This window comes from Macrobrachium rosenbergii, unplaced genomic scaffold (genome assembly GCF_040412425.1).
Source record: "Macrobrachium rosenbergii isolate ZJJX-2024 unplaced genomic scaffold, ASM4041242v1 13902, whole genome shotgun sequence".
NCBI lineage: Eukaryota > Metazoa > Arthropoda > Malacostraca > Decapoda > Palaemonidae > Macrobrachium > Macrobrachium rosenbergii.
Window position 1 is genome coordinate 629,041 of NW_027100722.1, and position 26,839 is coordinate 655,879.

The 26,839-nt window shown below is 39.8% G+C and overlaps 1 protein-coding gene across 1 annotated transcript in view; it reads left to right on the plus strand.

The window, feature by feature from the left end:
* Nucleotides 1-26,619, plus strand: part of LOC136837962 (gastrula zinc finger protein XlCGF57.1-like) — a 59,465-nt gene extending 32,846 nt beyond the window's left edge. Inside the window, exon 3 of the mRNA XM_067102831.1 lies at nucleotides 20,949-26,619. Within this exon, the coding sequence (XP_066958932.1) occupies nucleotides 21,265-22,416 (1,152 nt within the window). The 5' untranslated portion in view covers nucleotides 20,949-21,264 and the 3' untranslated portion in view covers nucleotides 22,417-26,619. The remainder of the gene's footprint in view (nucleotides 1-20,948) is intronic.
* Nucleotides 26,620-26,839: the final 220 nt, after the last annotated feature.

Consider the following 26,839-nt stretch of genomic DNA (forward strand, 5'->3'; position numbering starts at 1 on the left):
TTTTTTTTCCTGTGTATATATGGAACAAAACAACCTGACTCACCTATTGTAATCCCCTGAACTCCCGTAAGAATGTTGATGTTATGTCGCATACAAGAAGGGTGTCCTAGCAAAACCATTTCACCTAAGGCTAATCCTTCTATGACCAAAAATGATTCTACTATTGTCTTTCCACCGATACAAAGCGTAAGAAATGACGAACCTAAAATATTCAGTTTCCTCGCTTGTACATCACACACTGTCTCACTAGAAGGGACTAATTTGCACTCTGGAAACCTCGAGTGAAAAAGGTCAGCATTTACTAAGTTAACTGAGCTACCAGAATCAATGAAAATATGAATTTCATTGCCATTAGAGAATCCACGTACAATCGGCCTAGGTTCTAGTGACTCTACGACCTGATTAGTCATTATCCTGTGTCCGTTTTCGAACTTATCTTGTGAAAATTCTGCTGTTCCTTTGTGTATCTAGAACTTGCATCATGTGGAATTCTCCTGTCATATCTAGAAAAACCTCCCCGTGACTTCCCTGAATAATCTCTACTCTTTGTGGCTGGGCAAAATCTCCATCCATGATCTGAAGATTTGCAAACTGAACAATATCTCACTCTGCAATTTGATTTACTATGGCCTATTTTATCACAATTAAAACAACGTATCGTTGTGACTGATCTCTCTGGAATTTTCTTCGATTCTACTCGTGCACATGTCTTCGCTGTTGCATCATTTCCCGAATGCGAGCGACTATCATTATTCTGTGGTTTGGAAACCGCAGCTGACATCTTTGCACCTCCCTGTACAAAACTACTGTCCAGTGTCGGGCATTTTGCTAGATTTTTGTTAATCTGTGCAAACAAAAAGGATTCGTCTGTATCCTGATCAATTCTCTTATCAAAACTATCTACAATTACATCTGGGACTGACGTTAAAAGGCAAGCAAAGTGTAACAATCTTTCAAAATTATCTAAGGAGATATTATTTCCAGTTACCCATGGAGAACCTGTTATAGATTTCTTTAACTCAACTACTGCATCAAATAATTCGCACTGTATGTGACTAGTGAATCATTGCCTTTCTTTATTTTGAGAAGCTCTCGCAAATTCTGAACTGCGCATTCACGTTGAACTCCGCCATAAGTAGCTCGTAGAAATTTCTGCAGTTCATTCCAAGTTTTACACCTTCTGAACCCGAAACTGCGTGCTCGTTTCCCAATATCTCCTTTATCTAAATCCAGAAATGATTTAGCCTCTGTTAAAGCTTCAGCGCCATTCGTAATTTTCTTGGAATTCAGATAATTGTTCACTGACTCAATGAAAGTTTCTATATTTTGGGTTGGCTTTCCATCAACTAACCCTTTAAAATTTGTAATTCCCCCACAAATGTTCGTCACTTTATGCACCACAATTGATTGGGATGTGCTTGCTGCATCGTCCGGCATTTTGTGAGTAATCACACGCCCTGAGCGTAACAACATAAAAAGAGAAACCAAAAAGAACACTAGAGAAAGGCACAAGTTACCCCCTCTAAAAGAAGAATAGAAAACGACGTTCTGCGCAACTTACGAGAATGGGGTACTTACCAATTTTGAAACAGAAAACGAAGTACCTATCTCTCAACTTGCTAACCTGTGACGTCACCTACACGACGAAGGCTTAGCAAAAAAAGACACCCAGCGTTTCTAGTTGAATCATCACTTTGCGTAATTAACTCACAATCGCCACTATTCACACTTATTTGGGTATTTTGTTAACCCCAAAATTGCTCTAGAGATCATCCAGATCTATTTCACAACTCCCCACTCCCAGTACTCGAATAGAAACGGAAAAAAAAAAAGGAAAGGTTCCCGTATTTCACACGTAATCACGACCTACTCAGTCATTCAACACTGACCCGTCGCCTTAGCTCTTAGGTGAAGTCGCCTATGCCTTGGGCATCAACGTTACCAATTAGTCTATTAGCAATCTCCCTCTTTCGCCATCATTAAAGACATTAAAATCATGCTGCCACCATTTAAAATCAAAAGACACCCGCTGCCGCCATTTCATTCAGACACGGCTGCCACCATTTAATTCCGACACCGCTGCCAACCATTTCATTCAGACACGGCTGCCACCATTTCATTCTGACACCGCTGCCAACATTTAATTCTGTAACGAGGACAGAATTAACACCTTTTTGAAGGTGTACGTAACGTGCTCCAACGATCTTTATTCATGAAACGGAGGCGTATGAACGTTCGCTCACGACAACATTTTACATCTATTTTTTCTCTCTCTCTCTCTCTCTCTCTCTCTCTCTCTCTCTCTCTCTCACCGTATCACCTCTCTCTCTCTCTCTCTGTGTATCGCCTCTCTCTCTCTCTCTCTCATCGTTTTCCGAAGTTCACCCACCCGAATCTCACTCATTCTCACCAAATCAATTAAATGGACCATTTAAAGAAACGCAATAGTTTCTACAAAAATAGGTTTATTATTCAAATAACCCAACAAGAAATGAATAAAACAAAGCAAAGATTAAAATGCATAATAAATGAAATATCGAGTTAGATAACTAAACTCTGAACTGCAAAACACTTCTGATTAAAGAAGTCTCACTATGGCTAATAGCCTGAAAATATCCAAACTCACACATACTCCCCAAATCAATAATTAGTCATGTCAAAAAAACCAGTCTACCACATGTTATTCGAAACAGTCCCACTGTCCACCGACATCTGTCCACAGACATCTGTCGGAAGAATTAAACATGATAGAAAACTCCCAAAAATATATGAAATGCAAAACACAATAATGGAAAGTGTAAAATGCATAGCCAAGATATGGCAAACGTAACATGACAAAACAATAATATAAAAGAGGTATGAATATTCATATTAAATCTCCCACACCAGTTCAAAAGTTCATAATGATTAGAAAATCATGGTAAAAATCACAAGTTCAATTTTCTCCCATAAAAACAGAGATTTCAAAGTCTACCTTATCTGCCGATTTCAAAGCCTGGATCCTCTCCAAAGCTACGTCTAGACAACTGCAGTTCTATCACGTTAATGAACGATCAAACTCACTTTTAGGGCAGATTTTGGCATAATCTAGATCAAATTAACGCACGTACTCACGAATATACATAACACTTCGGAGATCACCTGACTGGCAATATTGCTGAGGAATCAAACTATTTGCTGAACACAAAGATTTTACCTCGAGTCTCTCGACCTACTTCCATCTGACTCCATAAATTCTTTCATCACATCTTAAAGCATTGAAGCTATGAAATGCATATATGTGTCCTTTAAAATTGTAGCAGCCATATTTTCTGAAATAGAGCTCGGCCACCACATAAGAGCGTCTCGCTCTCCTTAACGGCAAACTAAAACAAAAGCATATGTATAAAACATAACAGAATAGAGCTATGCTCAATTAGCAATGTCTACTGCACTGCAGCTTTAAGGACTGCTCTCATGACGCACTTCCAAAGTCACTGGGGTTGAGTTCTTAGAGCCTTTACATGTAATCTTACAAACACGAATAAGCTTTACTACCCCCACAACAAGAATTATCAGTAAAATAGCTATTAAGACAATTAAAATTGTCGGCATAATATATTCCTGATACTGGAACATCACGGAATCGTCAATGTCTTCCAACGGTGGAACCGTCATTGGCACCTTGGTTGTAGGTACCTCCACTACCAAATGCTCGTTATGCGTATGACGATAATTATCTTCTCGGAACTGTTGAATACAGCACGGTTAAGTACAAGAAATTCCGTAGACAGGATTCTGCAGGATGAATCAACTGCTTGGACCCTCGATGAACGAATGTCGTCGACTTGTTGCTCTGGCACATCATTGTAACTGCATACTCCTTGCAAAAACACGGCAGGAAGAGTACTGGTGGACTCAATGTGGTAATCTCGCAGGAACTGTCTAAAGTCACATTCTGTCGGAGTCTGTCTATGAACCAATGATAATTCACAACCACCCACAGACACAACTCGCAACTGGAAAATACTACTGTCACACACACACTTCTCTCTAACTAAAGCACAACCTGTCTTATAATCAACTCCCGAACCTTGATATTGATCTCCCAAAATGAACATGGTCTCTACTCTATCCCATGTCACTACTGAGTCTCCCAAAAACACTCGAAAAAGGTCTAATAACAAAAAGGTTTCATGTTACTGAACCAAACAAAACTACTAATGCAAAAGTCAAACACTCACAATGTGAACTAATTCCAAGTTTGTATCTCAGAATAATCACAGTCAACTCACTATTAAGCACAATAACTCTACGGAACTCACTCATAAAAAAATTCTATCCAAACACTAAAAGGTATCATATCTCGTAAAAGACATGAAAGTTCTACTCCGGTTAGCAAATATTTCGCAACACCTGACTAACTCTCAACAAAATAGCAATTGACGTAATGGCAATCGCTCCCATGATCTTAACAACTACAATTACTCACAATACAGCTCCCTTAATTTAAAAAAAAAAAGAAACTGAAAAAAAATCCAAATACTCAAACACGATCTCCCAACCCGAAAAAAAGATCAGACTTGTTCGGTCCGATATACTAAGTACCTCCCCAAAAAAAAATCCTAAACAACACAGATATTGCGTCGGATGATGAAATACATCATAACACAATAAACACTAACTAACACACGGGTCAAATCTCGTATGAAATTAGCCCATGTCTCAATTTCTAAAATCATTCGAAAACAAATGATTAAGAACTTCAACATCTAAAATGAACAAGAGACAAAAAAAATAAAAATAAATATCATATATATACAAATATCAACCCATTTATCCCTCTAACTATATACAAACGTTCCATTACATCCCAACTTTCTTTAACTTCGAAATATGGGTCAATTTCGTCACTCCAGTGTTTACATCTTTAACTACAAATCTATTCCCTCTTTTGATCTCTACAATCTCAAAAGGTCCGTGGAACTTCGGACTTAACTTATAATTCAGATCATTCCGAACATTCACTTTAACAAACACTCTATCACCCATCGAAAAAGCTACTCCCCTCGATTTCGCGTTACTTTTCTCTACCATTGCACGCGAACTAAGTTCAAGTTCTTTACTGATACGTGCAAATCTTTCTCTCGCTGTATTTATCAACGAAGTGACCGTAACATCACCCTGAACACACTCTGGTAACAAATCAAAAGGTCCTTTCAACTTGTATCCATACAAAGCTTCTGCTGGAGATATCTTAATTGTGTCATTCATCATAGTATTGATACTATATCGCACTTCATCCAAAGATCTGTCCCAATGTGTATCGGAACCTCCCACCGTCATGCGCAAAGCTTCGATTACTTTCCGATTCGCCCTCTCACACAACCCATTCGCTTCAGGTCTATACGGGATTATAGATACTTTCTTTATCCCCAACAAATTAGCAAGACCGTCTAAAGTCTTATTAATAAACTCCCTACCATTGTCTGTGATCAGACATTCTGGAACACCATATCGACAAATTATCCCCTTAAAAACGCTATAGCAACTTCCTCAGCTGATTTGTATTTCAGTGGGAAAATCTCGACAAAGCGAGTCAACTCATCAACAACTACTAATAAATGTCTATAACCATAAGCGGACTCTGAGAAGTTACCCAGAATATCCATATGCACTCTCTGAAACGGCCTATGTGGTATGGGATATGAACCCAAACGACACGACACTGTCGTCGCTGGCTTATTCGCATTGCAAATAGCGCACTTCTTCACAAAGGCTTCTACTGCGGAAAACATATTTTTCCAAAAGAACTTTGACCTGACGTTTTCATACGTCTTGTCTACACCCAAATGAGGAGAACCAAATTTACAATGTACAATGTCTAGAACTTGTGGTACTAGACTCTCTGGCACGATGATTTGTGTAATCTCACCCATGCTTCGAGTACTTTGCAAGTTATACTTAACTTTTCTCACCAATAAATTATTCTCCAACTCTAGACCAGAAAAAGGCAACTTATACCCTTTCTTGGTGAAACTCCCTTAAGAAATGCCTTAGCATCTGACAACAATTTATCTTCATCTTGCTTTTGTTCCAGCAAGCCTATGTCCCAAGTGACATTTTCACCCGTAATATAACACACTGCGTTACTCTCACTATCACGAATAACAATCTCTCCCGAGACTGTTGACTCACTATTTCTCCCCGAAGTATGCACTGTAGGAACGTGTATGTCCTCTACATGCGATCTCTCAGAACTACTAATATCAGAGACATTAGACACCAAATATTTACTCTCTTCTCCCACACAGGATTCGGTGTGTATTTCCTCATCCTCGACCGGAAAATATCTGCTCAATGCATCTGCAACTACATTATGCTTACCTTCAATGTATTTGAGGTTTGCATCAAAATCTCTCAATGTTAGGAACCAACGTGCTCTCTTGGGCGACAAATTTGGCTTATTAAAAGCTCTAACAACGGTTGATGATCTGTAAAAATCTCAACTTTATTTCCCAACAACAACATCTTAAAATGAACAAGGCTAGAGACGACTGCGAAAGCCTCCTTGTCCACAACTGACATCAGCCTTTCGTTACTACCACGTGTTTTGAACTTTCTGCTATAAAAGCAATTGGGTGTAATTTCCCCTCAAATTTCTGCATCAAACACGCACCTATACCTTCCTGACTCGCGTCAGTCACTAAGGTGAACGGTTGACTAAAATCTGAAACTTCAAAACTGGTGGGTTCACCAAAGCGTTCTTAAGCTTCTCAAAAGCTAATTGTTGACTATCACCCCAAACAAACTTAACGTCTTCTCGTAACAAATCTGTCAATGGAGACGCTATTGTAGAAAAATTCCGCACAAAACGGCGAAAGAAACCCGACATACCTAGGAACGAACGAATCTGTTTCCTGGTTTTGGGAACTGGAAAATTCACAATGGCTTTAACTTTCTCATCATTCACTCTAACTCCCTCTTTAGAGATAACATGTCCTAAATAGACAATTTTTCTCTTCAGAAACTCACATTTGGCCAATTTGACCTTTAACCCAGCGAACCGTAATCGCTTAAGGACTTCTTTTAACACCTTTAGATGTTCTTCAATTGTATCTGTGCATATGAGAATATCATCCATGTACACAAACACCGACTTTCCTAACAAGCCATGAAGTACTGTGTTAACCAGTCTAGTAAATGTTATTGGGGACCCTTGTAATCCAAAAGGCATCCTATTAAACTCGTAATGTCCCTTTGGTACCGAAAATGCTGTATATTTACGGCTACTCTCACAAAGGGGAACTTGTAAAACCCTTGCATCAGATCTATAGATGAATATATATTCTTGCCACCGATCTCAACAAACAAATCAGGCAAACAAGCTACCGGATATCTATCTGGGCATGTTTTTTCATTCAATTTACGAAAATCTACACAAACTCTGATACTACCGTCTTTCTTAGGAACTGCAAGCAAAGGAAAATTAAACGGAGAATTGGACGGTCTGATAATGCCTTCCGACTCCCACTTCTGAACTTCTTTTTCTACTTCTTCCTGATCTTAAAAGGAATTCGATATGCTGGAATATATATGGGATTTGTAATTTTTTCTAGGCGGATTGAATGTTCTAAAACATCTGTAACTCCTAATTTATCTCCCTTCAAAGCAATGATATCTAGATATTCTTTCAACACTTTCTCTACTTTATCTGAATATTCAGGATAATCAACTTTAGCCAAGTGTTCATGTAGAACCTGACTTCGGAACTGTTGCTCCTCGTTAGGAAACATATTCCCGTCTCCACAAAAACTCACTAATTTATGCTCTTCATTAAACTCTTCAAAATCAATTACATAAGTACCCTTGTGATATTTTTTTCACTGAGTCTTGATAGCTAACTAATTCTACTGAAGTCACGCCTGCGACTGAAATTTCATTCACTGACACCGTACTCACAACGTCTTTGAATTTCTCGGTTCCCTCAACAACGCACACTTGAGAAGGAAACTTTTTCTCTTTCAGCGACACTTTAACTAATGTAGGAACTCGCGGTTGCAATTCAACATCTTCCAACAAAAATCCTTTGAAAGATCTTTGCGGAATATCTTCACTCTCTAATGAATGTGTTACACATGTCTCAGACTGTGTCTTAAGTTTCTCACAAGTTTTTTTCCTGTGTATATATGGAACAAAACAACCTGACTCACCTATTGTAATCCCCCTGAACTCCCGTAAGAATGTTGATGTTATGTCGCATACAAGAAGGGTGTCCTAGCAAAACCATTTCACCTAAGGCTAATCCTTCTATGACCAAAAATGATTCTACTATTGTCTTTCCACCGATACAAAGCGTAAGAAATGACGAACCTAAAATATTCAGTTTCCTCGCTTGTACATCACACACTGTCTCACTAGAAGGGACTAATTTGCACTCTGGAAACCTCGAGTGAAAAAGGTCAGCATTTACTAAGTTAACTGAGCTACCAGAATCAATGAAAATATGAATTTCATTGCCATTAGAGAATCCACGTACAATCGGCCTAGGTTCTAGTGACTCTACGACCTGATTAGTCATTATCCTGTGTCCGTTTTCGAACTTATCTTGTGAAAATTCTGCTGTTCCTTTGTGTATCTAGAACTTGCATCATGTGGAATTCTCCTGTCATATCTAGAAAAACCTCCCGTGACTTCCTGAATAATCTCTACTCTTTGTGGCTGGGCAAAATCTCCATCCATGATCTGAAGATTTGCAAACTGAACAATATCTCACTCTGCAATTTGATTTACTATGGCCTATTTTATCACAATTAAAACAACGTATCGTTGTGACTGATCTCTCTGGAATTTTCTTCGATTCTACTCGTGCACATGTCTTCGCTGTTGCATCATTTCCCGAATGCGAGCGACTATCATTATTCTGTGGTTTGGAAACCGCAGTTGACATCTTTGCACCTCCCTGTACAAAACTACTGTCCAGTGTCGGGCATTTTGCTAGATTTTTGTTAATCTGTGCAAACAAAAAGGATTCGTCTGTATCCTGATCAATTCTCTTATCAAAACTATCTACAATTACATCTGGGACTGACGTTAAAAGGCAAGCAAAGTGTAACAATCTTTCAAAATTATCTAAGGAGATATTATTTCCAGTTACCCATGGAGAACCTGTTATAGATTTCTTTAACTCAACTACTGCATCAAATAAATTCGCACTGTATGTGACTAGTGAATCATTGCCTTTCTTTATTTTGAGAAACTCTCGCAAATTCTGAACTGCGCATTCACGTTGAACTCCGCCATAAGTAGCTCGTAGAAATTTCTGCAGTTCATTCCAAGTTTTACACCTTCTGAACCCGAAACTGCGTGCTCGTTTCCCAATATCTCCTTTATCTAAATCCAGAAATGATTTAGCCTCTGTTAAAGCTTCAGCGCCATTCGTAATTTTCTTGGAATTCAGATAATTGTTCACTGACTCAATGAAAGTTTCTATATTTTGGGTTGGCTTTCCATCAACTAACCCTTTAAAATTTGTAATTCCCCACAAATGTTCGTCACTTTATGCACCACAATTGATTGGGATGTGCTTGCTGCATCGTCCGGCATTTTGTGAGTAATCACACGCCCTGAGCGTAACAACATAAAAAGAGAAACCAAAAAGAACACTAGAGAAAGGCACAAGTTACCCCCTCTAAAAGAAGAATAGAAAACGGCGTTCTGCGCAACTTACGAGAATGGGGTACTTACCAATTTTGAAACAGAAAACGAAGTACCTATCTCTCAACTTGCTAACCTGTGACGTCACCTACTCGACGGCTTAGCAAAAAAGACACCCAGCGCGTTTCTAGTTGAATCATCACTTTGCGTAATTAACTCACAATCGCCACTATTCACACTTATTTGGGTATTTTGTTAACCCCAAAATTGCTCTAGAGATCATCCAGATCTATTTCACAACTCCCCACTCCCAGTACTCGAATAGAAACGGAAAAAAGAGGAAAGGTTCCCCGTATTTCACACGTAATCACGACCTACTCAGTCATTCAACACTGACCCGTCGCCTTAGCTCTTAGGTGAAGTCGCCTATGCCTTGGGCATCAACGTTACCAATTAGTCTATTAGCAATCTCCTCTTTCGCCATCATTAAAGACATTAAAATCATGCTGCCACCATTTAAAATCAAAAGACACCCGCTGCCGCCATTTCATTCAGACACGGCTGCCACCATTTAATTCGACACCACTGCCAACATTTATTCAGACACGGCTGAACCATTTCATTCTGACGTGCTGCCAACATTTTATTCTGTAACGAGGACAGAATTAACACCTTTTTGAAGGTGTCGCTAACGTGCTCCAACGATCTTTATTCATGAAACGGAGGCGTATGAACGTTCGCTCACGACAACACTTACATCTATTTTTTCTCCTCTTTCTCTCTCTCTCTCTCTCTCTCTCTCTCTCGTATCACCTCTCTCTCTCTCTCTGTGTATCACTCTCTCTCTCTCTCTCATCGTTTTTTCCAAGTTCACCCACCCGAATCTCACTCATTCTCACCAAATCAATTAAATGGACCATTTAAAGAAACGCAATAGTTTCTACAAAAATAGGTTTATTATTCAAATAACCCAACAAGAAATGAATAAAACAAAGCAAAGATTAAAATGCATAATAAATGAAATATCGAGTTAGATAACTAAACTCTGAACTGCAAAACACTTCTGATTAAAGAAGTCTCACTATGGCTAATAGCCTGAAAATATCCAAACTCACACATACTCCCCAAATCAATAATTAGTCATGTCAAAACCAGTCTACCACATGTTATTCGAAACAGTCCATTACTGTCCACCGACATCTGTCCACAGACATCTGTCGGAAGAATTAAACATGATAGAAAACTCCCAAAAATACATGAAATGCAAAACACAATAATGGAAAGTGTAAAATGCATAGCCAAGATATGGCAAACGTAACATGACAAAACAATAATATGAAAGAGGTATGAATATTCATATTAAATCTCCCACACCAGTTCAAAAGTTCATAATGATTAGAAAATCATGGTAAAAAATCACAAGTTCAATTTTCTCCCATAAAAACAGAGATTTCAAAGTCTACCTTATCTGCCGATTTAAAGCCTGGATCCTCTCCAAAGCTACGTCTAGACAACTGCAGTTCTATCACGTTAATGAACGATCAAACTCACTTTTAGGGCAGATTTTGGCACAATCTAGATCAAATTAACGCACGTACTCACGAATATACATAACACTTCGGAGATCACCTGACTGGCAATATTGCTGAGGAATCAAACTATTTGCTGAACACAAAGATTTTACCTCGAGTCTCTCGACCTACTTCCATCTGACTCCATAAATTCTTTCATCACATCTTAAAGCATTGAAGCTATGAAATGCCCATATGTGTCCTTTAAAATTGTAGAACTGGCCATCTTTTCTGAAATATATGTATGTATGTATGTATGTATGTATGTATGTATGTATGTATGTAAAAGTATATATATATATATATATATATATATATATATATATATATATATATATATATATATATTATATATATATATATATATATATATATATATATTATATATATATATATATATATATATATATATATATATATATATATATATATATATTGCCAGTATGTGTTTAATTTAACATAAATTAATTTGTTTTGAATAAGTCACTTTGGCAGTATATATTTTTTTCTTTGGAACGTAATGACCCTGTTTCCTCCTCCCCGACATTTCTGACTTGTTGTATAGTTGTAATTACAATGAACTTGTTTTATTTTCACGTGTGGTGTTGGCTTCTCATCCGGAGCTGTATTCGGCGCTGTCTCGCCAGGACTGAGTCAGTCGTTTTCTGGACCATTAACATTGTGAGGGCTTGATTTATTTTGGATTATCACCGGATTACGAGATCTTCCTTTCTCCTGTTGCTGCTGCTGACTTCCTTTGAGAGATTGATTATTCTCCAGTCCGCGCCCTTGGTTCAGTTATTCTGCCAAGGGGACCTCTCTGCCAACTGGTAAGGTGTGATTACCTGTCGGACGGCCGTGTCCATTGATCGTCTTGCGACGTTAAAGTGATTTACTCTTCAGTCTGCGCCCTTGGTTCAGTTATTTTGCCAAGGGGACCTCTCTCCAATTGGTAAGGTGTGATTATATATTATCGGACGACCGTGTCCATTGATTGTCTTGCGATATTAAAGTGATTCATTCTTCAGTCTCGAGCTCACTTAAGGGAAGCAATTTATTTTTCGTTAGTGATAAATATTTAGTGTGTAATAAGTTAGGTTATTCTGACTTTTCGACATTCTATTACTTGGAGGGCCCCTCTTTAAAGTGTAATTGTATAGTCTGTCTTAATTTGGTGTAAGTGTGTTTGTTATTCGATGTTTTCAGTGTGTGGTTGATTTTTGTTTATTTAATGTATTTTGTAAGAGGCTCAGTGATCATTTCTTTCTAAAAGTTTGTATTAAATATTAAGGTTTTATTTTCGGTTTTACTTTATCCTCCTTGATTCCATCTGTGTACACTCTGTTGCGGCCATTCCACCTATTGTGACTTGGTCATTAGTGACTTTATTTGTATTTTAAGAGACTTGTGTATGTTTGATGGGCTTGGCCCATAACAATATATTATATATATATATATATATATATATATATATATATATATATATATATATATATATATATATATATATATATATATATATATATATATATATATATATATATATATATATATAATATATATATATATATATATATATATATATATATACATACACACACAACCACACTCATTCAAGTAGTGTTGCTTTGTCCTTGGGGAGACGGTATTCCACTTCAGGGTACTTTGTTTGGGCTCCCGACCGCTCCCCAGGCATTCATGCGAGTGTTCACCTTTGTGTCAGCATGGGCCCATTCACATGGGATACATCTGTTGAGGTATCTCGACTATTGGCTAGTCTTGGTGAAGTGTCGTCTGCAGTTGCTCCAAGACAGGGATCATCTTCTCGAGTTATGCCACGACCGGGGGGTTGCGGTAAATCTCAAGAAGTCCGATCTCATACCCAAGCAGAGGATAAAGTGCCTGGGCATGCTGATAGATACAGCAGCTGCAAGAGTCTTCCCCTCAGACTCTCATATCAGCAGGTTCAGGAAGGCAGCTCAGACATTCCTGTCCCAGCAGGAACAACCAACACGGCTGTGGGAGGCCGTTCTCAGTCACCTGTCGCCCTTGGAGAAGCTGGTCCCTCATGGGTGGCTTCACCTTCGTTCTCTCCAGTGGAGAATGAAGGAGTCCTGGTCTCCGGCATGGGATCTTCCATCTTTTCCCATTCCCCTGTTGCAGAGGGTGAGACAGGAATTAGCCTGGTGGCTGAATGACAGGAACCTCATAGTAGGAGTGTCCCCACACACTTCCCCTCCCAACATGCTTCTGTTCTCAGATGCTTCAACCGAGGGAAGGGGCGCACACCTGGGAGAGTTGCTGATTTCAGGTGTGGGACCGAGGCAACAAGCACCTTCACATCAACATCCTGGAGCTTAAGGCGGCCTGCCTGGCCCTCCAAGAGTTTCAGGATCAAGTGATGGAACACTCAGTGGTGTTGATGAGCAACAACACCACAGTAGTGGCATACGTCAACAAGCAAGGAGGCCTAGTGTCTCTTTCGCTGCACCAGTTGATAATGCAGGTGCACGAGTGGGCAGTAGCCCACTTTGTAGAGCTGATACATTCCAGGCAAGAGGAATGTAGTGGCAGACAAGCTCAGTTGCCGGGGTCAAGTGATAGGCTATTCGATCTTTGGGGGCTCCCATCGATCAGCCTGTTCTCCACCAGGTGTGTTTCGAATGTTTAAGCTCTTGTCAGAATTGTTGTCACCATTGGGGATCGCTGCTTGTTGGTATGTCATGGCTTTTTGCTGCTATCATGGTACTGCACATTTTATATAAGTAACTTCCCAAATAATCACATAACTATTACTGTAGTTTCTACTTTACGCGGCAGCTCAAAGTTCAAAATTCGCGGTAGCGCTGTTTTGTTTTGGGTGTAGGTAGAGTGCCCCACTCAGTTTGTTTCTGCCGGTCAATGACTAAACATTTGGATATTGAGCAGCTCTGGTTTTTTGGTTTGTCACTGGATGGCTGCAGATTTTCCTCATTTGGTGAAGTACTTTGTTCTTTTTGGTAGCACGCTATTGTTAATTAGCTTAACTAATTCAGAACTCTCAGTTTGTAACTTTCCCAATTTTGATCATGTCAGATTCTAGCCTTTCTAGTCAGGTATTTTAGTAAAGGTTGTAAGAATAGGTTGACTTCAGCCAAATATGACAATCACACTGTTTGTAGTTCGTGTAGGGAGCAAGTTTGCTCTCTTGAACTTTGCTGTGACGAATGTAAAGACTGGGAAAAGGGGAAGTGGAAGACTGAATGCATATTTAGAAAAGTTACAGCATGACAGACTTAGGAAAGCTACTGCTAGGGATGAAGCAAAGGCTTCCGCTAGTCAGGTTTTGTCTCTGGGGATTGATGTGGTTGATTTACCTGTTCCTGCAACACCTGGGACAGCTTTTTCCCCTCTCAAGTCCTCTGACTTTCCCTGCAACTCTAATCCCTGGTTCTAATTCCTCTGATCCCAACGCCATTGCCAGCTTAGAAGCTCATGTTGATAAGAAATTTGATTTATTAGTGAGCACCGTTTCCCAGATTGGGAACTGTGCGTGTCCTCATGGACAGATTCAACAGTGTTAGTGCAGTGTCAGTGGAGGGGGCGGCTACTCGTCCCACTGATGCTCCTAGACCGAGGTCCCTGCTAAACTCCCCTTGCTCACCTGGGAGGAAGCAAACTGGCAGCCCAAGGGAGGTTGGTGGGGTTTGCTCACGAGTAGTTGTTGCCTCATCCGAGCCTGTTGTCCGCCGATCCCAGGACTCTGAGGACGCCATTGGAAAGGCATCCGATTGGACGTGCATGCTTCATCTTTCAGTGACTCGGACTCTGGCGCATATAAGTGCAGTCGGCAATTTGCCAATGTTTGGAGACCATTGAACTCTGGCACCCCAGTAGACGAAGACGTTCCCCCATCTTGTAAGCGAGCGTTGGATAGGGCTCATAGCCCTTCACCCCTCCTGTAGTTTTTGGGAGTCTCTTCATCCCTTTCGGTGGACACCAAGTGCCACAAAGCATCTTAAGAGTGCTATAGTCCAACATATGGACATAAAGTGTCCGAATGCCTAGAGTCCGAGAGTTTATTTCCCAATTGTGAGAGATCAGTGTCCAAGCGACATTCGTTGGAGCGTCCATTGTCCACGCTTCCAACAAGTGGACATCCAGTGTCATTGCATTCTGAGAGTGATTGTGTATTGTTGGAACATTCTATTCTTGGACATCAAGTGTCCGAGTGTCCGTCTTACGGACGCCAAACTCCTGAGCGTCCTCCCTTTAGGCACATAGTGTCCGAATTGCAGACATCAGATGTGTCCGCTAGATCAGTAAGCGGATGTCCTTGGGCCAAGCGTCTAGTGTTAGTGGGCGCCGGTGTTGATGTTTGTCTGCCTTCCAGCGTTCGTCCGGTGCCACAGGTGGGACTTTCTGTTTGTGGTGTGTCTTGTGCCTATCCTCTTGCAGTTCAGGGTCCTTCCTTAGTCCCTGTTCAGCTTCGCTAAGATAACATCTTGAACCTGTTGCAGAAGCCATCTGCAGCAACTCAGGCTCCCTCGGATCCTCTGATGTCCCCAGTTTCCTCTGAGGAGGAACCTGTGGAGGATGACATTCCCACATTGAACTATGCGGCTCTGTTGCGGTTCTTCCTGGTGTGCTAACTGGACTTCTTTTCTCCAGCCAACCCTTCCTTTCCAGGTTCGGTTTTTATGATGCGACAACCAATAGGAGCAACTAGGTTGCCATGTATGGTTCTGTCTTCCTCCTCCAGGAAAGCATTTGCATGCATGGACATATGGTTGTCAGAGAAGAGGGACATAGGTAAAGTGGTGTTTTGTTCGCCTCCTTCTCGTCTGATATGGCAGAAGTATCTGTCCTATTCTACTGGGGAAGCTCCATCCTTGGGAGTTTCTGCCTCCTCTCAAGGGGACTTCTCCAGTCTCATTGATGCTACTCGTCGGTCAGCCTTCTTGTCTGCCAGGATTTTGTTTACCTCTTCGGAGTTGGACCATTTGCTGAAAGATATTTTTAAGGTTTTTGAGGTTCTGAGTTTCCTTGATAGGGCCGTGGGTGCGCTAGCAAAGAAGATCGAGGACTGCGCATCACTTCAAGAGAGTTTTGCCTGGGAATGGTTGGGAGCTCTGGCCTGCACAGATCGAGCAGTGAGGGACGACACCCATGAACTAGCCACCATTTTCATGACTGGTTTACTTAAGAAATGAGATTTATGGTGCTCGTTCACCTCTAAGGGGGTCACTCCTCAGCGTTCTTTCCTTCTGTTCGCTCCCTTGGACAGTAAGAGCTTGTTTCCTCAAGAGACTTTAGAATGGGTGATAGGAGAGTTGCAAAAGAAATCCACCCAAGATCTACTCGCTCAGTCCACCAAGAGAACTAGGATCTCGACATGTCCTTCTTCTGCTGCCGCTCCTTCGACCAAGACTTCTTCTCCATATCCTCAGCTACCCTTTTGAGGGAGTAGAGGTTGCTTCCAGTCCCATCCGAGAGCCAGTTTGCTGTGTTGTACCTATCCTTCCCCGAAAGTGGGCGGGGCAGTATAACTACACCCAAAACAAAAGAGCAGCACTGCGAATTTTAAATTTTGAGCTGCCGCATAAAGTAGAAACAATAGGTATGTAATGATTTGCTAAGTATATATAAAACTTTATTTTATTATAAAAATTTCATGTTTATGAGGAACTGCGATTTAATTAATAAAATATAAACACTAAGTAAATAATAAAAATACAAAAACCCTTAGGGCATTTAAAGAATTTTTTATAAGTTTTAAAATGTTACTTACCTTATTCTGAATTTTGATATACCTTTTTAGTGTGTATATATTGAAACATGAGTAAATATATTTATTGTGTGTGTGCGTTCCAGTGTGAGAGTGTGCAGTTTTTAATTTAATTTTCATTTATTCATCACCATACTGAATGACCTATTTGGTCCAAGTGCGTGGCCTCTGGCCTAGACCTGGAATTTCTTGCAAATCCTTTGAGCCAGCCCTATGAGAGTTGATAGTCAGCTCAGTGGTCTGGTTAAACTGTTTTAATAATAATAACAGTCTTCAGACTTTGGGGCTGTTTTGTGTACCTTGCCGAGGTCTCGCAATACGGGAGCCTCAGTGTGCAAGTCTCTAAGGCCCGCACTCGTTTCTGGGAAGTCCACTTCCAAGACTGGTGCCGTGCCTGCCTCCTCCCAAGTTTCTTCAGTCACTCGGGTAGGAGGGGCTCCTGTTGATCGTCCTGGATGAGATACGGGTGCTCGACAGGATCGAATCACTCCAAGTACTCGGGGTTCACCGAAACCTCGAGTACCCCAAACCAGTACTGGAGAATCTGCTCCCTGGTCTGTTTTGGGCACAGGATGAGAGAAGGTGTCGAAGCATGCAGGTGCTTCTTCACCTCCTGCCAGTGTAAGAGGTGCAAAAGAAACGAGCAGGTAAAAGTTACTGCTGGTTTATTACAGATTCAGGCAGTTTATATAGCGGCCGACTGGCGTCGAACCGCGGAAGACAATGAGATTGAGTGTGACCTGAGGTCAAAAACAATTAACAATAATATACAGCGAACAAGTACAATTTACAATACAAAAACATACAGAATTCCAATATGGATATAATCTTGATGCCTGCGAATAAAGAAACACATGATACATAATTTACGACAGTTGAACAAATACATGTAAAGTTTAAATGGTAGAAAAATGCGTGACCTGGTCACCAAAGAAAACTTGTTAGCGGGCGTAATTAGTGAATTGTGTGGCGAAGAAAGTGGGAAGTCACCAAAGAAAACTTGCTCAGCGGAGACTTAATTAGTGACGCATCCGAAGGAGACTTCGCTGACGGCGATGTGGTGACTTTACACCAGTACTTCATCGAGTACTTGGCCAGGTTCCCAACCTAGTGCTTCGTACTTGAGGTTCCAAGCACCTGGAGATGCAACAAGAAGGTCCCCTCCTCAGTCTTCTTCCAGAATTCTAGCAGCTGCTGCAAACAAGTGTGAACAACATAAGGCGGCAGAAACAACTGAATTTTTGTGTTAAAGTAGTTCCTCACTCCTCCACCAGTGGGCAGAGGGGGTATCTCCTAGCCGCCATATTGTTTTTTGTTTTGCTGGCGCAAATTTTGAATTCTAGCTGCCGTTCGGTTTGAAACAATAGCAATGTAACTACTGGGTAAGTATAATTAAAACTTTATCTTATTATGAAAATGTCATTTTCATATATATTTACCAAGTAATTTCAGAATCGGAGCCCACCCACCTCTCCTCTTATGGACATAAGGGCACAAACAAATACCTTAGTTTTACCAGACCACTGAGCTGATTAACAGCTCTCGTAGGGCTGGCCCGAAGGATTAGACTTATTTTACGTGGCTAAGAACCAATTGGTTACTTGGCAACGGGACCTACAGCTTATTGTGGAATCCGAAGCACATTATAGCGAGAAATGAATTTCTATCACCAGAAATAAATTCCTCTAACTCTTCATCAGCCGGCCGCGGGAATTGAACTCCGGCCCATCAAGTGACAGTCTGAAGCTCAACCGAGTCGGCCAACAAAGGGCTTAAGGGCACAAACAAAATTGGGCTTACCAGCCAAGCTGTTCCCTGAGTGCTCCGATAGTGGGTGGGGCCTGTCACCTATACGAAAATAATAGAATCGCTACCACGAATAAAAAAAAAACTGCCACGCAAGTAGAAATGTTAGCTATATAATTAGTTGGTAAGTATATATGGAACTTTATTTTATCATGAAAATGTCATTTTGGCATCGGTTCAATTTCCGTGTAAAGATAACCATGGGGGAAAGTGTCGTCCCTGAGGGTTCCGGTGCTTGGTCTTCAAGACCTAAATTTCATAATCAATCAGTCAATCAAACCATCTGTCATACTCGTTAAAACAAGAGTCAGATGTGTTATTTCATGCCCAGTAGTTTTGATTAAAATTCTTTTCTCTCCAAATTTATTTACAGTTGAGTTTGATGGCAAATCGAAGCTTAGGGGTTTCATCCATGTTGCCGATGCATGATAATTTATACAGTAGCCATTTGCAGCTTGAACATTGTTTCCTCAGCCTCAGCTTCAACTTGCAGTTTAAATTTAGCAGTATATTTCCTCAGCGATCTTTTCTCCATGGCAAATAAGGGTATACAGTAATGTAAAAATATGTCAGTCCTATTCTACTTAACGTCATTTGTAACATAACTGCGGTAATTGTTTACTGTCGTATGATGGTTGGAATGCAAGCAAAACAGCTGTTGTTATCCGATTCGGTTGTTCATAGTAAAACAGCCGTTTCTTGATTGGTTGTTTATGGCTGTACAGTACACGTTTGCTTCTTCAACTTATTTAAGTAGAAGATGGGAGAAATAAAGAGATGGAGGAAAAGAGGTTAGACTATTGTAATTTGGTCTCTCAACAAAGGAACTCACATGGTACACAAGATACATGATAAAATCATTTTTTAAGGGTGAAAATTTGGGGATCACACGATATGTGAGATTGTGCGTTACACGAGTATACACGGTAAATCATTTTTTTATCATAAAAAAAATGTATTTAACCATGAAAATCTGCAAATTGGTGAATTTTCCTTGATAATATTGAAGGTACGTTCCACAGCAAAACCCGCAACTAACTGAAGCCGCAAATGCTGAACCGCAATATTGAGGGTCCACTGTACCTATACCCTCATTTACCCCTCCAAAATGGCCCCCTTGTAGTAGGCTATATGAACTTTTAACAGCATTTCCTTTGCATTTTTCCACCCTTGCACCATTGAAAACTAAAAGGCTTTTTACTGTATTCATTTTTATTTATCTATGTATACATTCACGTAGATTTTGGTGGGGTGGAGTTAAATGTGGATACTGCCAAGTCGCAAACAGTGCAAATGCAGATACAGTAAATGAGGAAATACTGTAATATGAAATTTTCATAGGTATACAAACCAAAACCTTATATCATATCTCCCATCTCAGCCACCTTTCTTTGTTTGTCAGGCCAGAAGAAGAAGTGGTGCTTGGTGATGGCATGTGAGTGAGGGGAATTCCCTTACTCACTCTTCTTAACCACCAGTTACCCCACTTGCAACTTGCACTGAAAGATATTCCTTCATAAAAAGCTCTGGTTTGTATGGCTCTGAAAAAAATGTCATATTTGAGGAAATGTAGCAGCACATTTAACCTTCCAAGACTGTCATCAGTGTTGCTGGTCTTATTAGCTACTCATGTATTGTATCTGCAGTAACAATCAGTGAAACTAATTTGGAAACTTTCATCTCTCTTGAAATTATTACTCAGTTCACCCCTACTATTTTTTCTTCTTATTGTCTACTGCATCTGTGGATAATATGGTGTTATGTATATGTGGATCACATGTAATTAAGCATTTACTGTACTGTATACCCTTCCTGCTGTTACCCCACAAAATTCTTATGCTGGTCTTGCATTTTTTATTCCTGGCCTTTGATTTGTTAATAAGGATATGTTCAAAAGTAATACTTTAATGTTAAACCAAGACGGTTTACAGATGTGAGAGGGAGGGAGTCAATATTAACTGTTAATCTGTTGTTGTATTGTTGCCTCAGGAATGTTTCGATGCTGTGTCTGGACAACATTTGGTTAGATTGTATTAATATTTGGATACTGGCAAATGCACACCTTGATAATTGGCATGAGACCTTTATAGGAACCTGAATTAAATTTGATTATTTTGCTGCAGTTGTGGCATTCTGTTTCCTAACTCTGTTGCATTCTTTGATTTCAGATTCTCCCTCAGAAGAGCCTTCCTTCCTTCGTCAGTTTTGAGCAGTATCAAGACTTTGGGAATGCTTATGTGTTTGATGGTACTACATGCAACATTCCCAACTTATTGTACACCTACTTTACAAATTACATCAGCAACAAGTAAAATCTGTTGTGAATATCAGATTCATACACCAGCAATGAAATCTGGTTGTAGTCCTTCAAGATATTGTACTTTATAACAGATTTATTGGATAATCATTTGTAAACAATTTTGTGTTAAGAGTTGTCAATTGAACACATTGTCTTTACAGAACAGAACTGGACAAAAGGCTAAAATGAATCCAGAACATTCTTTAGAATTTCCTTTGAAAAGTGAAACTGAAGGTGCATTATCACTACCTTCCATAAAACAAGAAAACAGCAACATGGCTGCCTTTAGTGAAACCAGTAATGATGACTCTTTGTCTCGGGATCCATTGATGGACATCAAAATAGAGCCAGAGGTATTCTGTGAGTCTAATGAAGATGATGAATATTTATATGAAATAAATTCAGTAGTGAATGAAAAAGATCAAATAACTTGCAAAAAGGAAGTAAAACAAGAAAGAAGGAATAGTCAGAATGGAGAGAAGCCTTTCAGATCCACTGACTGTGAGAAAGCATTTTACAAGGAAATTAATCTTACAAGTCATATCACAAATCCTACCAGAGAGAAAGCATTCATATGTAATGAATGTGGGAAAGCATATTCCAGGAAACTAAATCTTACAGTTCATATGAGAATTCATACTGGAGAAAAGCCATTCATATGCAATGAATGTGGGAAGACATTTTCCTATAAAGCAGTTCTTGAAGTTCATATGAGAAGTCATACTGGAGAAAAGCCATTCATGTGCAAGGAATGTGGGAAAGCATTTTCCGTGAAACCAAATCTTGCAGTTCATATGAGAATTCATACTGGAGAGAAGCCATTCATGTGCAAGGAATGTGGGAAAGCATTTTCCAGGAAACCACATCTTACACATCATATGAGAATTCATACTGGAGAGAAGCCATTCATGTGCAAGGAATGTGGGAAAGCATTTTCCAGGAAACCAAATCTTGCAGTTCATATGAGAAGTCATACTGGAGAGAAGCCATTCATGTGCAAGGAATGTGGGAAAGCATTGTCCAGGAAACCACATCTTACACATCATATGAGAATTCATACTGGAGAGAAGCCATTCATGTGCAAGGAATGTGGGAAAGCATTTTCCAGGAAATCACATCTTACACGTCATATGAGAATGCATACAGGAGAGAAGTCATTCATGTGCAAGGAATGTGGGAAAGCATTTTCCCAGAAACCACATCTTTCAGATCATATGAGAACTCATACTGGAGAGAAACCATTCATGTGTGAGGAATGTGAGACAGCATTTTCCCGGAAACATCAACTTACAGTTCATTTGAGAATTCATACTGGAGAAAATCCCATAGGGGTGTAGTCCCATCAATGCACCTCATGTGGAGCAATTTAGGCATTACTTAAGTCTTTGCAGCATTCCTTCAGCCCCTAGCTGCAGACCCTTTCTTCCTTCTAGTGTACCTCCATTAATTTTCTCTTCCTTCCATCGTACTGTCCACCCTCTCCTAACAATTGATTCATAGTCCTCAGCTGCAAGGTCTTCATACTGTTACACATTTCAAACTTTTTTATTACTGTTAATTCTGTTTAAGCTCTGAATCACTAAATTCTATATTGTCTTCTATACAGGAGAGAAGCCATTCATGGGCAAGAAATGTGGGAAAGTGTTTTTCTATACAAGTGGTCTTACAAATCATATGAAAATTCATACAGAAGAGTAGCTGTTCATGTGCAAGGAATGCTGGGAGGAATATTTTGGTTAAATTACCCTTGCAAGCCACATGAGAATTCATACTGGAAAGCATTTTCAAGGAAACATCATCTTACAAGACCTAGATAAGCCATACTGGGGAAAAGCCTTCTATGTGCAAGGAAATATGGGAAGGTTCTTCCACAAAAATTACTCTTACAAGACATGAGAATTCATACTTGAAAGAAGCCATTCATGTGCAAGAATGTGGAAAAGCTTATTCCAGGAAACATCTTATAATTCATCCTGAGAATTCTTACTGGAAAGTAGCCATTTACAAGAAACCCTCAATTATCTGCTGTAATATACCCAATTCTCTTGTGGAGTTTGGAAATTTGTAGATGTTAAAAAAACACTTCACAGATTTAAGATGCCAATTACTGTATTTGGAGTGAATCTTACTGCTGTTAAAGTTAGCTTACATATTTGCTCCATTAGGTGCGATCGGCATACAAAATAATAAAAAATAACGCTTGGCTAACCCACTAGGACTGCCTCTGTAATCACCCGTTTCCCACCAGGTGGCGCTGGAATGTTTACATTCTTGTCAGAATTCTTCATGCCGTGACCTTATGCAGATGATGTGAATCGGTGTTAGTAATAATTTTGATGATTTCTGGCTTTTTTCCTCCTTTACGGTATTGTACTTGTTTTCTGTTCATGCATTATGTCATCTACAGCAAGCAGAGATGAAAGCATTAGGCTGTATAGGAAAGAGTTTGTGGAAACCGAATGTTTCGGTGGTGCATGACCACATAGCCTATATGTTAGCCTAGCTGTTGAGGCATGAGTGTGGTTTTCTTGATGTGAAGATAATGAGTGATCTGGTGAGAGGGTGAAAGTTTTGTGAAGTATCGGAAGTTGCTAGAGGCCAATAGTTTATGTAGACAATTCGTTAGGGCACACCATAAGCCTTCTCAGTCATTTCCTTTGGTCTTCCTGTGTTTCTCCTCCTCCTCCTCTTCCTCCTCCATTAGCCTGCCTGGTAGCCTAGGGTAATTCCACTCTCAGTCCTTCTGCTCCACTTTCTTTTGCTCCCTACTGTATGTGGTTCCTGAGAAAAAATAATAGGTAATTGAGATGTATTCTTTTATTATGGTTAGAAATTTGACAGTTTTGATTGTTTTGTTTAAGTTGTCATATTTCACGACAGCAGTGAATTCACACTCAATTGTTTAACTACCTGTAGTGTAGTTTAACAGCATATCACCTTTACCAGTGAATGTAAATATTGTGTTTGTTGCCGAACCAGTAATTATGAGTTTGTATACTTGTCTGCAAGTCTCAATCTTAATTAGAATCTGAGACTTGTATGTATGATGATACTGTCTGCACTTCACCTTGGTCGGTAAAGGTTAATTTCCTTTTCCAAATAGCGTAATAATAATACTGTGTTCGCTACTGAACTGACTTTCCTTTCTAAGTAGCGTAAGAAACATAAAGCTTTGCATTCCCTACATCTTTCTTTTCAGTTAGCGTAAAAAATGTTAATATTGTGTTATCTGCACAACCAATATTTTCGTTAGTGAAATGCATAACTGTAAATCTCAAATAATTTGTGATAGAAATTGGGATATGGATGAATAATGGTACTCTGTGTAGTTCATCTTTGTCGGTAAAGGTTAACTTTCCTTTTCCAAGTAGTGTAATAAATGTAACCTGGTATTCGCTACCGGACTGATATTTTTGGAAATGAAATGCATATCTGCAAGTCTCAAATCATGTTTGATAAGCATTGAGATATGTATGTATGATGGTTCACTGTGTACTTTAACTTTGGTTGGTAAAAGTTAACTTTCCTTTTCCGAGTAACGTAAGAAACGCAGATATTGTGTTCGCCACCGGACCAATATTTCAGTATTGAAATGCATATCTGTAAGTGTCAATCAGCATTTGAAAGTAATTGAGATATCAGTATAATGGTACTCTGTGTACTTCATAACATTTGTCCTTAAAGAATTAATTGAACATCTTGTTATTACACTTTCCTTTGCAGAGAACTGAAAAGTGTAAGGGGAGGAATGCAGTAGGAGAGAATTGTGCTCAATGTTTTGGTTACGATTAGCTTTCGGACAGAAGACGTTCTCGACAACCGAGAACCGTGCTCTGGTACTTGCTTTGGCAGTACATAGTCTACTAAACAAGGATGACAGGAATCGTGAAGAGTTCCACATTTTTTAGCTCATTCTACAAGGGCCCAGTAGCACTCGCCTGCACGAGCTACTGGCTTGACTGGCACCAGTCGCAGAATGCTCAGTGCCCAGTGCTCACTCTCTGGCACCTCAGCGCCAGTTACTGAGATCCTGGCGCCACCTCTCTCCTACTGCTAACTTTCTTACCCTTTTTTATCCACTTGCTCCTACGCCTGGCTCCCTCACTTCCTTCCTGTGCCATTGGCAGTCTTGTTTTAGGTTAACAGATGTTTACTATGTGATAGTGAAGTGTTGTGCAGTGGAGGAGGTGTCTACTCGTCCCTCAATTCTCCTAGATAAAGGTCCCTGTCATACTCCCCCAAACTTGGGAGGAGACATACTGGAAGTTCAAGGGAGGTCAGGGTGTTTACACACAGTTAGTTGCCCCGTCAGTCAAGCCTGTTTCCAGTCCCAGGTATCAACAGACAGCCATTGAAAAGGCGTCTTACTGGATGTGCGGTGGAGATGGTGGCTATCTAGCCCTATCGGCTCTCCTAAACCCAGTCCCTGTCAGACCCCTAAACCTGGGAGGAGGCACACTGTTGGTCCATGAGAGTCCGAAGCGGTTTTGCCGCCCAGATAGCTGCCCCTCAGTCGAACCTGCTGTCTGCAGGTGTCAATGGACATCATTCATACATCTCTCTGAATTCAACGTGAATTTGCAACACTGTCACATAGCGTCTTTCCCGCTGCCACCAATCATCTGTTGTACAAAAAACAACAGATCTGTCAACACTTACCTTGAAGTGTGGTGGCTGTGACCTTCAAGCCCCCCCTCTCTCTCTCTCTCTGCATCTCTTTTCCTCTCAAGCACTCCACCTCTTTCTCTCTCTCCCTCCCACTCTCAAGAAACTATTTCCTATAGCTAATGTGTCTGTAAATCAGCCTATTTTACAAAAAGTTAATTTTGCAAATCTAACATAAGACAGGTTAAATGAAAGGTAATACGATAGAAGCAGATTATTGAACCCTGTTCCCAACACATCATACAGATATCAAATGATAGTAAAATGTGGGATTAACTCCCACTCCCCCACAAATCACCTTTTCATGTCTCTCCCAAAGAACTTTCATGTCACTTTGTCACCAGTTCACTTAAGTGGCTCTATGCCGTGACTATCTGTGGCTTCCACAAAACATCTGTAGGGAAACAAATCACCTCCCATTAAACTCAGAACTCACTCAGTTCACATCACATAGAAATAAAATGTTACAAGAGTGACAAAGAAATAATCACTGAAAAGTCACCTTTCGGCAAAAGGGAATCTGACCCCAAAGTGTTTCAGCAAGTCTGTGGCTCCTCTCCACCAAAGCATTTCACTAAAGATTTTCACACCGAGCCACTTTCACAATATACACATGCACGAACATGTCCTCCGGCACACCCAGAATCCAATTCTGTCCGGACAGAAACTTCCCAGGCTTCGATACAGAACTCTGACGCAAACTTCTGTCCAGCTTGTCTCCAAGAGCGTCAAGGTGATCTCTTGCCTGGTCACACGATGCTGAATTTGCAAATGACTGCAGTTGCACATATCATCCACCTTCGAGATCGCTGATCACTACACAAATTCATATGTAGTGGTCACGTACACAAGTAAACACGACTCACTAAAAGTATGTAATTATAGTATATATATATATATAATACGATATATATATAAAAGTATGTATATTATATATATATATATATATATATATATATATGTATACATATATATATATATATATATATATATATATATATATATATATATATATATATATATATATATATATATATATATATATATATATATATATATATATATATATATACAGTAATTTTTATGCATGCATAT